This window comes from Phytophthora cinnamomi (assembly GCF_018691715.1).
Source record: "Phytophthora cinnamomi strain GKB4 chromosome Unknown Contig8, whole genome shotgun sequence".
In the NCBI taxonomy this organism is placed as follows: Eukaryota; Oomycota; class Peronosporomycetes; order Peronosporales; family Peronosporaceae; genus Phytophthora; species Phytophthora cinnamomi.
Window position 1 is genome coordinate 878,888 of NW_027150941.1, and position 13,748 is coordinate 892,635.

Genomic DNA, 13,748 nt, shown 5'->3' on the forward strand with positions numbered 1-13,748 from the left:
CGCGGGAGGTGGCGTGCCCAGAAGTGTGTCGTCGACGTTTATATTGATAACACGCAGCCTTATACGGACGCCGCAACGGCCAGCGTGCTAACAGGTCCACTGGGCCCGTGCTTTTACGTTATCGAAGATGGCATGAGATTTGTCACCGATAACTTGCTTGTCAACCGAATCGGCAGCGTCATCAAGCAGAAAATGGGAGAAGGCGTAGCACACGAACTGAGTATAGTCTTGTTGTGGGCGTCGCTGGTGCCCGACGGCTCGTTTGACTATGCATTAGTTCCTACGGCGCTGAAACAACGCGTGATTACAGGGTATCGGGATGCTGGCGGAAACCCTACGGTAAATCTCGTCAAACGGGTTCCCATTCAGGTCGTGGGGGAGGGTGCACAACTCCAGCTTATTGAGCTCACAGAAGACGGCCCATATTCTGATAGCAGCACACATGTAGAACACAGAAACATTCCCACCAGGATGAGCGCAGACAATGCTCGAACGGAGTTCACAGCATTACACTCACAGTTATTTGGAGTGCAGCGCCAGCTCTTAAACACCATGAATGAGGTCCTTCGGCTGAGAACAGAAATGCAGCAGGAGCACCGAAGAATGATGGCTGTGATGCGACGCATCGTATTACAGCGTGTTGTCCTAACGCTGGCAGAGGGCAGTGAGGTTTCTGACGTTGCTGCTGGTGTTGGTGCAGTTCGCAGAGTCGTGCGGCTGGCCAAGAGGCCGCGAGATTTGTTCCAGTTGTGGCACGAGTATGAGTTCGGCTTGAATGGAACCAAACCCGCAAAAGAATTCACACGAGCAGAGAGGGGCAAATAAGTTCGCATATTCGCGACGGAAAGCTTTCTGGGATAGTGTGGCGTACCTCGTTCGAGCGGGACTCACGAGCGACGTCGCTATCGACAGGATCTACGCAGCGTACGGACGCCAGCGGCCAGTGACAGCTATCCTGACAGCTCTTCGCCGCGACAAGTAGAATGGCGGACACCCAGCGCTCCGCGTGTAGTTTAGAGCGACTTTTTACCAATCAAAACGCAGTTGCACTGATTGTTGCACCGATGGTCGATATTTATATGTAATTGGCCTTTTGCAACCAAGGTAGTATTTCCGCTGAGCGAGCGATCCTATTGGTGGATAACGGCTCTAAGCTGTGGTATCGCCCTCAAAGATGGCGGAACCCCTGCTAACTTTGAGGTATCGTTTGCAATTTCTGTTGCTCTAGGCGTTTGTATTGTCGCATGGATATGCTACCAGCTCCATACAAAAAAGACGTGGTCATTTTTCCCCTTGTTGCAAAACTGGCTTTGTGGTGTGAAGTGCAAGACGGAGAAAATTGAGGCCGAAGCGCTACAGAGCGATTTTGACGGAGTTCATGAGCTTTAACGATGCTCGTGCCTTCATTGCGGAGACCGTGTTTACGACAGAGATGCTGCTAACCATCACTCCTGAAGATGTTAGCCGGTGGATGAATTTTCGTGCGCTTGGTGAGCCATACACTGGCGAGGACGCTAAGCCAGTGTTTGCCAGATCTTCCACTCTCGTATTCGCCCAAAAAAGCTATCTCGTGCTTTATGCCTCAGATTTTATAAATCGTCGCGGGAGGTGGCGTGCCCAGAAGTGTGTCGTCGACGTTTATATTGATAACACGCAGCCTTATACGGACGCCGCAACGGCCAGCGTGCTAACAGGTCCACTGGGCCCGTGCTTTTACGTTATCGAAGATGGCATGAGATTTGTCACCGATAACTTGCTTGTCAACCGAATCGGCAGCGTCATCAAGCAGAAAATGGGAGAAGGCGTAGCACACGAACTGAGTATAGTCTTGTTGTGGGCGTCGCTGGTGCCCGACGGATGCATTAGTTCCTACGGCGCTGAAACAACGCGTGATTACAGCGTATCGGGATGCTGGCGGAAACCCTACGGTAAATCCCGTCAAACGGGTTCCCATTCAGGTCGTGGGGGAGGGTGCACAACTCCAGCTTATTGAGCTCACAGAAGACGGCCCATATTCTGATAGCAGCACACCTGTAGAACACAGCAACATTCCCACCAGGATGAGCGCAGACAATACTCGAACGGAGTTCACAGCATTACTCTCACAGTTATTTGGAGTGCAGCGCCAGCTCTCAAACACCATGAATGAGGTCCTTCGGCTGAGAACAGAAATGCAGCAGGAGCACCGAAGAATGATGGCTGTGATACGACGCATCGCATTGCAGCCTGTTGTCCGAACGCTGGCAGAGGGCAGTGAGGTTTCTGACGTTGCTGCTGGTGTTGGTGCAGTTCGCAGAGTCGTGCGTCTGGCCAAGAGGCCGCGAGATTTGTTCCAGTTGTGGCACGAGTATGAGTTCGGCTTGAATGGAACCAAACCTGCAAAAGAATTCACACGAGCAGAGAGAGGAGCAAATAAGTTCGCATATTCGCGACGGAAAGCTTTCTGGGATAGTGTGGCATACCTCGTTCGAGCGGGACTCACGAGCGACGTCGCTATCGACAGGATCTACGCAGCGTACGGACGCCAGCGGCCAGTGACAGCTATCCTGACAGCTCTTCGCCGCGACAAGTAGAATGGCGGACACCCAGCGCTCCGCGTGTAGTTTAGAGCGACTTTTTACCAATCAAAACGCAGTTGCACTGATTGTTGCACCGATGGTCGATATTTATATGTAATTGGCCTTTTGCAACCAAGGTAGTATTTCCGCTGAGCGAGCGATCCTATTGGTGGATAACGGCTCTAAGCTGTGGTATCGCCCTCAAAGATGGCGGAACCCCTGCTAACTTTGAGGTATCGTTTGCAATTTCTGTTGCTCTAGGCGTTTGTATTGTCGCATGGATATGCTACCAGCTCCATACAAAAAAGACGTGATCATTTTTCCCCTTGTTGCAATACTGGCTTTGCGGTGTGGAGTGCAAGACGGAGAAAAATGAGGCCGAAGCGCTACAGAGCGATTTTGACGGAGTTCATGAGCTTTAACGATGCTCGTGCCTTCATTGCGGAGACCGTGTTTACGACAGAGATGCTGCTAACCATCACTCCTGAAGATGTTAGCCGGTGGATGAATTTTCGTGCGCTTGGTGAGCCATACACTGGCGAGGACGCTAAGCCAGTGTTTGCCAGATCTTCCACTCTCGTATTCGCCCAAAAAAGCTATCTCGTGCTTTATGCCTCAGATTTTATAAATCGTCGCGGGAGGTGGCGTGCCCAGAAGTGTGTCGTCGACGTTTATATTGATAACACGCAGCCTTATACGGACGCCGCAACGGCCAGCGTGCTAACAGGTCCACTGGGCCCGTGCTTTTACGTTATCGAAGATGGCATGAGATTTGTCACCGATAACTTGCTTGTCAACCGAATCGGCAGCGTCATCAAGCAGAAAATGGGAGAAGGCGTAGCACACGAACTGAGTATAGTCTTGTTGTGGGCGTCGCTGGTGCCCGACGGCTCGTTTGACTATGCATTAGTTCCTACGGCGCTGAAACAACGCGTGATTACAGCGTATCGGGATGCTGGCGGAAACCCTACGGTAAATCCCGTCAAACGGGTTCCCATTCAGGTCGTGGGGGAGGGTGCACAACTCCAGCTTATTGAGCTCACAGAAGACGGCCCATATTCTGATAGCAGCACACCTGTAGAACACAGCAACATTCCCACCAGGATGAGCGCAGACAATACTCGAACGGAGTTCACAGCATTACTCTCACAGTTATTTGGAGTGCAGCGCCAGCTCTCAAACACCATGAATGAGGTCCTTCGGCTGAGAACAGAAATGCAGCAGGAGCACCGAAGAATGATGGCTGTGATACGACGCATCGCATTGCAGCCTGTTGTCCGAACGCTGGCAGAGGGCAGTGAGGTTTCTGACGTTGCTGCTGGTGTTGGTGCAGTTCGCAGAGTCGTGCGTCTGGCCAAGAGGCCGCGAGATTTGTTCCAGTTGTGGCACGAGTATGAGTTCGGCTTGAATGGAACCAAACCTGCAAAAGAATTCACACGAGCAGAGAGAGGAGCAAATAAGTTCGCATATTCGCGACGGAAAGCTTTCTGGGATAGTGTGGCATACCTCGTTCGAGCGGGACTCACGAGCGACGTCGCTATCGACAGGATCTACGCAGCGTACGGACGCCAGCGGCCAGTGACAGCTATCCTGACAGCTCTTCGCCGCGACAAGTAGAATGGCGGACACCCAGCGCTCCGCGTGTAGTTTAGAGCGACTTTTTACCAATCAAAACGCAGTTGCACTGATTGTTGCACCGATGGTCGATATTTATATGGTTCCATGCAGTTGGCGCCTGCAAACTGGATAATTAACCTGACAACGGCTGCCACTCAACACCCAGCAAGCTCATGCACGCAGTCAACACGCGCAAAACTTCGTCCGGATCGTCTAGATAATACTGTGCTCGACTAACTTCCATGCCGACGGTGCACGTGAACCGTTTAGTGCCCTGCACGACGTCGAACAGTTCTCGTCCGTCCTCTCGTCTCCATGAAATCGAAGTTCAGCGTCGTGAAATATGGCGTCTCGTTTTCATGCTCCAAGATGTGGCTTACGGCTCCCTTGTTGACACGCCACGGTCGAAGCATCACGTACATGTATTCATAATTCGACACATCACACGAGCTGGCAGATCACGCAGCAAAATGCAGCTGCATATCCTTTGCCTGCTTCAGACCGAAGGTAGAGTCAGTGTCTCGGAAAGTTCCGCGTATAACAACAGTCCTTCATGCATTGCCAAGGAGCTCTCTCAAGAAAGGCCCTGTCACTGCCCCCCCCCCCCCCCCCCCCCGTGTTTCAGAGATCCTCTATTTTTGTTATGTTAAAACTAGAGTCCTGGATTTTTTGTAGACTGAGCCTAATTGAAGCGTTGTCTGGTGGCCGTCCTAGGCTTGTAGAGCGCATCCAACGCTGGCTGAGGGAATCTTGGATTCTTGGAGATAGACTTGTAAAATCAAAGTACCGGTGGGTAGTACTCCCTTGGTCGCAAGCTTGAGTATTGTCTTCACTGTTTCCCATCAAGGGTAGATGGGTGCTTGGTTTGGACGCTGGGCGGAACCAGTATCCATACCCCGCTGTCAGTCCAACGCGTGGCGAATGACCAAACCATTCCTATCAAGCGCATAGTTGTGATAAGAATTCAAACATCAGGATCATACAATCTGGAAACCATAACGAGATAAACCACCGCGCTTACCTGCACATGTTGTTGTTCCTTCCGCTGATAATATAGACGGTGTTGCGAGGATCTGCAATGAGATCTTCGAGACAAGACAACAGGGTAGGAGACGGCTCCGCCAGCTCCTCCATGCTCTGATAATTGACGATGGTCCCATCACAATCCAGCAGAAAAAGTCGCTGCTGGCTTCGTTCGTAATACCCTAGAAGCTGGACCGCATCTAGCTTGTTATACTCTTGAGCCGTAGCAACAGCCTGTAACTTGAAAGAGTAGCGTTAGCGATTGCGGCCCATCACTAGGGGTTGTCACGGTTGGAAAGTAAGTCATAGGTGAAATGTGTTCACCTCATTCAAAGCTGGCATGATTCGTTGGGCCCACAGTATCGAGGTACGTCTGCGACAGCGGGTGGCGACGTATTCGCTTGGTGATCGTACCCATCCGAAGCGCTGTGTCAACACTTGCCTCGACTTGTTCAGTGTGCATCGGGTTGACCAAAAATGTTCCTTGAAAAGACGGGCATAGACGATGTGTCAGCGTTAGCAAAACCGAAACAAGAATCACCTAGCACAAATAACTCCTTCAGCTATCGCACCGGGTGTGGCACCGGGCACTACTCAGCAGCTGTGCCAAACCGCCCCACCAGCTCGTTGATATGCTGACTGAGCGTTCTGTACTGCACAGATACCGACCGCGCAGCACCACCTCCCCCCGCTACTCTGGGTAGTGCTGCAGCAAGTGCATGTATGACGATTTGATGAGCGTGCATCCTTGAGGAAGTGGGCGCACGTAGTCGAAGTGGTTGGACACGACCAGGTCGGCGCTCTTGAGCCCCGTGGCCGACACCGTGTGCTGTCATCCGTCGCCCGTGGCCCGTCTTGAGCATGCGCATAAGGACGTGAGGCTGGACGCTCATAGACAGTATCCTCTGGAGAGGTATATGTATGGGATGGGGACCCTTATATAATAGTACTGGACGACTTCAACTTGATGCTTACGAGTTGTGGAAATGCAGACATGTATTTTGTTTTCACGCAAGAGAGATGCAAGCTAATCGTCGCTCACTGTTCACTGGCCGTCCACGATGGCCAGCAGCAAGGCGCGGTAGTCACCGCTCGTGTCGCCGCGGATGCGCTGAGCAAGCTCCTTGCCGTACAGCTTCTTGTACGCGGCCTTGACCTCGGGCAGCAGCACGTGGTAGCGCACCACCGCCGCACTCAGGCCGTACTCGTCCGTGCCCAACCCCTTCATCGTGCTCTCGAAGAGCCCCGCTAGGAGCTCGAACGGCTCGAACAACATGCGAACGTGGAACAGCAGCGCCGCCTGGGCGTCGCCCTTGAACTCACCCTTGATCGCCTTGACGATGCTCGTCTTCTTGTACTTCTTGGAGTACGCGGCGTCAACGTTCCGCAGGTGCTCGGCGGGGCTCGACACCACAATTCGAATGAACGCTTCTTCGTCGGTGCCCCACTTCCCTTCACCAGCCTTGTACAACACATCGGCGTCCGTAGCGGCCTTGACGCTCGTGTGCACCGCAGCGTCATAATTCGGTACGTCTCCCTGCATCGCAGCCAGGATGACCTTCTTCAGGTCGCCACTCAGCTCACCACTCAAGATCTTCACGAGGTCGTCGCCGTAGAGATCGCGGTAGGTCTTCTTCAGCAGCGCGATCTCGGCGTTCGAGCGAGCCATCACGACCGGGTAGATCCACTCCTCTGTCGTGCCCAAGCCTTTGGTTGCCTTGCGCAGAATCTCGGCCTCCACGTGCTCCAGAGGACTCGCGAGCATCTTCAGCAGAATGCCGTAGTCGCCCGTGCTCTTCACCCACACCGTCAGACTCTGCTTGTACAGGATGCGGTAGCGCCACCAGATCAGGTAGCGCTGCTCCGAAGTCTTCGATACCAGGATTGACGCAAGTGTCTTTTCGTCGGACGCAGTACCAGTACACTTCGACTTGATCTCCTGCACGGTAGCTTCAATATCTGCATAGAGGCTGAACGAAGCACCACCAGCGATATCATGGCAGCTCTGTGCGTACAAGTTCCCAAACCCGACAGAGCGGACAATCGAAGAAGACAGCGATGTCACTTTCGACAACCCAATGTCCTTTGCAGTGCTCGCCGAGATGCTCGCCTTCTCCTCCACCGATGCACTCGCACCAATGGCCGCGGAACTCGCAACAGCACCACTCGAAGCGCTCACAGCAGCGGCACCGCTCGAAGCACTCACAGCAGCAGCACCGCCCACCGATCCGGAGGCCGACGCAGACGCACCGAACTCCACCTCGGCCGCGTCAAACACCGACAGAAGCAACTGGCAGTACTCGCCGCTCACTACGCCCTGGATACGTGTACGCAGCTCCTGACGGTACAAACGCATGTACACGATGCGAATGCGCACAAGGAGACGGTAGTACCGCACCACCCACGCACTCAAACCGTACGCACTCTTGCTAGCGCTCTTCAACGTCGTCTCAAACAGCTCCGCGAGCAAGTCCACCGGCTCCAGCACCGAGCGCACCAGGAACAGCAGTGCGCGCTTGGCGTCGCCAGAGAACTCCGCCTTGATCGCACCCGCGAGGTCCGTCTTGTACTTCGCCACGTACGCGCTGTTGATGCTGCGCACATGCTCAGCAGGGCTCAGTACCAGGATGTTGATGAACGTCGTCTCATCCGTCCCCATGCGGCCTTCGCCCGCCTTGTACAAGGCATCCGCGTCCGCAGCAGCCTTGGTGCTCGTGTGGATCGACGCATTGAACTCGGCCACCTCGCCGCGCATGGCGGTCAGGATCACCTTCTTCAGGTCGCCACTGAGATCACCACGTAAGATCTTCACGAGGTCGTCGCCGTACTTCTCCTGGAACGTCTTCTTCAGCAGCGCGATCTCGGCGTTCGAGCGAGCCATCACGACCGGGTAGATCCACTCCTCTGTCGTGCCCAAGCCCTTGGTTGCCTTGCGCAGAATCTCGGCCTCCACGTGCTCCAGAGGACTCGCGAGCATCTTCAGCAGAATGCCGTAGTCGCCCGTGCTCTTCACCCACACCGTCACGCTCTGCTTGTACAGGATGCGGTAGCGCCACCAGATCAGGTAGCGCTGCTCCGCAGTCTTCGATAGTAGCAGCGATGCCAGAGCAGCCTCGTCCGAAGTCGCGCCCGTGCACACGCGCTGAATCTCCTGCGCAGCCGCATCGATATCGGCAGAGAACGTCATCGACTCGACGCTGCTGCCCTCGCGGGCGTAGCGCGCGTACAGACTTCTCATCACCGCAGTGCCGGTCTCCGCCTCCGTCAGTGCAACACGGCTCTCCTCGGCGCTCACGCCAGACGTTGACGCCGTGGTGCCAGTAGACACAGAACCAGAAGCGCTCTCCGTCGTGCTAGCACCCACTGCCACAGCCGAGCTCGCCGAGATGCTCGCCTTCTCCTCCACCGATGCACTCGCACCAATGGCCGCGGAACTCGCAACAGCACCACTCGAAGCGCTCACAGCAGCGGCACCGCTCGAAGCACTCACAGCAGCAGCACCGCCCACCGATCCGGAGGCCGACGCAGACGCACCGAACTCCACCTCGGCCGCGTCAAACACCGACAGAAGCAACTGGCAGTACTCGCCGCTCACTACGCCCTGGATACGTGTACGCAGCTCCTGACGGTACAAACGCATGTACACGATGCGAATGCGCACAAGGAGACGGTAGTACCGCACCACCCACGCACTCAAACCGTACGCACTCTTGCTAGCGCTCTTCAACGTCGTCTCAAACAGCTCCGCGAGCAAGTCCACCGGCTCCAGCACCGAGCGCACCAGGAACAGCAGTGCGCGCTTGGCGTCGCCAGAGAACTCCGCCTTGATCGCACCCGCGAGGTCCGTCTTGTACTTCGCCACGTACGCGCTGTTGATGCTGCGCACATGCTCAGCAGGGCTCAGTACCAGGATGTTGATGAACGTCGTCTCATCCGTCCCCATGCGGCCTTCGCCCGCCTTGTACAAGGCATCCGCGTCCGCAGCAGCCTTGGTGCTCGTGTGGATCGACGCATTGAACTCGGCCACCTCGCCGCGCATGGCGGTCAGGATCACCTTCTTCAGGTCGCCGCTCAGCTCACCACTCAAGATCTTCACGAGGTCGTCGCCGTACTTCTCCTGGAACGTCTTCTTCAGCAGCGCGATCTCGGCGTTCGAGCGAGCCATCACGACCGGGTAGATCCACTCCTCTGTCGTGCCCAAGCCCTTGGTTGCCTTGCGCAGAATCTCGGCCTCCACGTGCTCCAGAGGACTCGCGAGCATCTTCAGCAGAATGCCGTAGTCGCCCGTGCTCTTCACCCACACCGTCACGCTCTGCTTGTACAGGATGCGGTAGCGCCACCAGATCAGGTAGCGCTGCTCCGCAGTCTTCGATAGTAGCAGCGATGCCAGAGCAGCCTCGTCCGAAGTCGCGCCCGTGCACACGCGCTGAATCTCCTGCGCAGCCGCATCGATATCGGCAGAGAACGTCATCGACTCGACGCTGCTGCCCTCGCGGGCGTAGCGCGCGTACAGACTTCTCATCACCGCAGTGCCGGTCTCCGCCTCCGTCAGTGCAACACGGCTCTCCTCGGCGCTCACGCCAGACGTTGACGCCGTGGTGCCAGTAGACACAGAACCAGAAGCGCTCTCCGTCGTGCTAGCACCCACTGCCACAGCCGAGCTCGCCGAGATGCTCGCCTTCTCCTCCACCGATGCACTCGCACCAATGGCCGCGGAACTCGCAACAGCACCACTCGAAGCGCTCACAGCAGCGGCACCGCTCGAAGCACTCACAGCAGCAGCACCGCCCACCGATCCGGAGGCCGACGCAGACGCACCGAACTCCACCTCGGCCGCGTCAAACACCGACAGAAGCAACTGGCAGTACTCGCCGCTCACTACGCCCTGGATACGTGTACGCAGCTCCTGACGGTACAAACGCATGTACACGATGCGAATGCGCACAAGGAGACGGTAGTACCGCACCACCCACGCACTCAAACCGTACGCACTCTTGCTAGCGCTCTTCAACGTCGTCTCAAACAGCTCCGCGAGCAAGTCCACCGGCTCCAGCACCGAGCGCACCAGGAACAGCAGTGCGCGCTTGGCGTCGCCAGAGAACTCCGCCTTGATCGCACCCGCGAGGTCCGTCTTGTACTTCGCCACGTACGCGCTGTTGATGCTGCGCACATGCTCAGCAGGGCTCAGTACCAGGATGTTGATGAACGTCGTCTCATCCGTCCCCATGCGGCCTTCGCCCGCCTTGTACAAGGCATCCGCGTCCGCAGCAGCCTTGGTGCTCGTGTGGATCGACGCATTGAACTCGGCCACCTCGCCGCGCATGGCGGTCAGGATCACCTTCTTCAGGTCGCCACTGAGATCACCACGTAAGATCTTCACGAGGTCGTCGCCGTACTTCTCCTGGAACGTCTTCTTCAGCAGCGCGATCTCGGCGTTCGAGCGAGCCATCACGACCGGGTAGATCCACTCCTCTGTCGTGCCCAAGCCCTTGGTTGCCTTGCGCAGAATCTCGGCCTCCACGTGCTCCAGAGGACTCGCGAGCATCTTCAGCAGAATGCCGTAGTCGCCCGTGCTCTTCACCCACACCGTCACGCTCTGCTTGTACAGGATGCGGTAGCGCCACCAGATCAGGTAGCGCTGCTCCGCAGTCTTCGATAGTAGCAGCGATGCCAGAGCAGCCTCGTCCGAAGTCGCGCCCGTGCACACGCGCTGAATCTCCTGCGCAGCCGCATCGATATCGGCAGAGAACGTCATCGACTCGACGCTGCTGCCCTCGCGGGCGTAGCGCGCGTACAGACTTCTCATCACCGCAGTGCCGGTCTCCGCCTCCGTCAGTGCAACACGGCTCTCCTCGGCGCTCACGCCAGACGTTGACGCCGTGGTGCCAGTAGACACAGAACCAGAAGCGCTCTCCGTCGTGCTAGCACCCACTGCCACAGCCGAGCTCGCCGAGATGCTCGCCTTCTCCTCCACCGATGCACTCGCACCAATGGCCGCGGAACTCGCAACAGCACCACTCGAAGCGCTCACAGCAGCGGCACCGCTCGAAGCACTCACAGCAGCAGCACCGCCCACCGATCCGGAGGCCGACGCAGACGCACCGAACTCCACCTCGGCCGCGTCAAACACCGACAGAAGCAACTGGCAGTACTCGCCGCTCACTACGCCCTGGATACGTGTACGCAGCTCCTGACGGTACAAACGCATGTACACGATGCGAATGCGCACAAGGAGACGGTAGTACCGCACCACCCACGCACTCAAACCGTACGCACTCTTGCTAGCGCTCTTCAACGTCGTCTCAAACAGCTCCGCGAGCAAGTCCACCGGCTCCAGCACCGAGCGCACCAGGAACAGCAGTGCGCGCTTGGCGTCGCCAGAGAACTCCGCCTTGATCGCACCCGCGAGGTCCGTCTTGTACTTCGCCACGTACGCGCTGTTGATGCTGCGCACATGCTCAGCAGGGCTCAGTACCAGGATGTTGATGAACGTCGTCTCATCCGTCCCCATGCGGCCTTCGCCCGCCTTGTACAAGGCATCCGCGTCCGCAGCAGCCTTGGTGCTCGTGTGGATCGACGCATTGAACTCGGCCACCTCGCCGCGCATGGCGGTCAGGATCACCTTCTTCAGGTCGCCGCTCAGCTCACCACTCAAGATCTTCACGAGGTCGTCGCCGTACTTCTCCTGGAACGTCTTCTTCAGCAGCGCGATCTCGGCGTTCGAGCGAGCCATCACGACCGGGTAGATCCACTCCTCTGTCGTGCCCAAGCCCTTGGTTGCCTTGCGCAGAATCTCGGCCTCCACGTGCTCCAGAGGACTCGCGAGCATCTTCAGCAGAATGCCGTAGTCGCCCGTGCTCTTCACCCACACCGTCACGCTCTGCTTGTACAGGATGCGGTAGCGCCACCAGATCAGGTAGCGCTGCTCCGCAGTCTTCGATAGTAGCAGCGATGCCAGAGCAGCCTCGTCCGAAGTCGCGCCCGTGCACACGCGCTGAATCTCCTGCGCAGCCGCATCGATATCGGCAGAGAACGTCATCGACTCGACGCTGCTGCCCTCGCGGGCGTAGCGCGCGTACAGACTTCTCATCACCGCAGTGCCGGTCTCCGCCTCCGTCAGTGCAACACGGCTCTCCTCGGCGCTCACGCCAGACGTTGACGCCGTGGTGCCAGTAGACACAGAACCAGAAGCGCTCTCCGTCGTGCTAGCACCCACTGCCACAGCCGAGCTCGCCGAGATGCTCGCCTTCTCCTCCACCGATGCACTCGCACCAATGGCCGCGGAACTCGCAACAGCACCACTCGAAGCGCTCACAGCAGCGGCACCGCTCGAAGCACTCACAGCAGCAGCACCGCCCACCGATCCGGAGGCCGACGCAGACGCACCGAACTCCACCTCGGCCGCGTCAAACACCGACAGAAGCAACTGGCAGTACTCGCCGCTCACTACGCCCTGGATACGTGTACGCAGCTCCTGACGGTACAAACGCATGTACACGATGCGAATGCGCACAAGGAGACGGTAGTACCGCACCACCCACGCACTCAAACCGTACGCACTCTTGCTAGCGCTCTTCAACGTCGTCTCAAACAGCTCCGCGAGCAAGTCCACCGGCTCCAGCACCGAGCGCACCAGGAACAGCAGTGCGCGCTTGGCGTCGCCAGAGAACTCCGCCTTGATCGCACCCGCGAGGTCCGTCTTGTACTTCGCCACGTACGCGCTGTTGATGCTGCGCACATGCTCAGCAGGGCTCAGTACCAGGATGTTGATGAACGTCGTCTCATCCGTCCCCATGCGGCCTTCGCCCGCCTTGTACAAGGCATCCGCGTCCGCAGCAGCCTTGGTGCTCGTGTGGATCGACGCATTGAACTCGGCCACCTCGCCGCGCATGGCGGTCAGGATCACCTTCTTCAGGTCGCCGCTCAGCTCACCACTCAAGATCTTCACGAGGTCGTCGCCGTACTTCTCCTGGAACGTCTTCTTCAGCAGCGCGATCTCGGCGTTCGAGCGAGCCATCACGACCGGGTAGATCCACTCCTCTGTCGTGCCCAAGCCCTTGGTTGCCTTGCGCAGAATCTCGGCCTCCACGTGCTCCAGAGGACTCGCGAGCATCTTCAGCAGAATGCCGTAGTCGCCCGTGCTCTTCACCCACACCGTCACGCTCTGCTTGTACAGGATGCGGTAGCGCCACCAGATCAGGTAGCGCTGCTCCGCAGTCTTCGATAGTAGCAGCGATGCCAGAGCAGCCTCGTCCGAAGTCGCGCCCGTGCACACGCGCTGAATCTCCTGCGCAGCCGCATCGATATCGGCAGAGAACGTCATCGACTCGACGCTGCTGCCCTCGCGGGCGTAGCGCGCGTACAGACTTCTCATCACCGCAGTGCCGGTCTCCGCCTCCGTCAGTGCAACACGGCTCTCCTCGGCGCTCACGCCAGACGTTGACGCCGTGGTGCCAGTAGACACAGAACCAGAAGCGCTCTCCGTCGTGCTAGCACCCACTGCCACAGCCGAGCTCGCCGAGATGCTCGCCTTCTCCTCCACCGATGCAC

The 13,748-nt window shown here is 57.4% G+C and overlaps 1 protein-coding gene across 1 annotated transcript; it reads right to left on the minus strand.

The window, feature by feature from the left end:
• Positions 1-6,243: 6,243 nt before the first annotated feature.
• IUM83_11736 (serine/threonine protein kinase) lies at positions 6,244-8,436 on the minus strand (the record flags this gene model as incomplete). The annotated part of the gene is made up of 2 exons (XM_067936313.1): positions 6,244-6,555; positions 7,378-8,436. The coding sequence occupies 2 exons, from the start codon at positions 8,434-8,436 to the stop codon at positions 6,244-6,246; spliced, it is 1,371 nt and encodes a 456-aa protein (XP_067798645.1).
• Between the last annotated feature and the right edge of the window lie 5,312 nt (positions 8,437-13,748).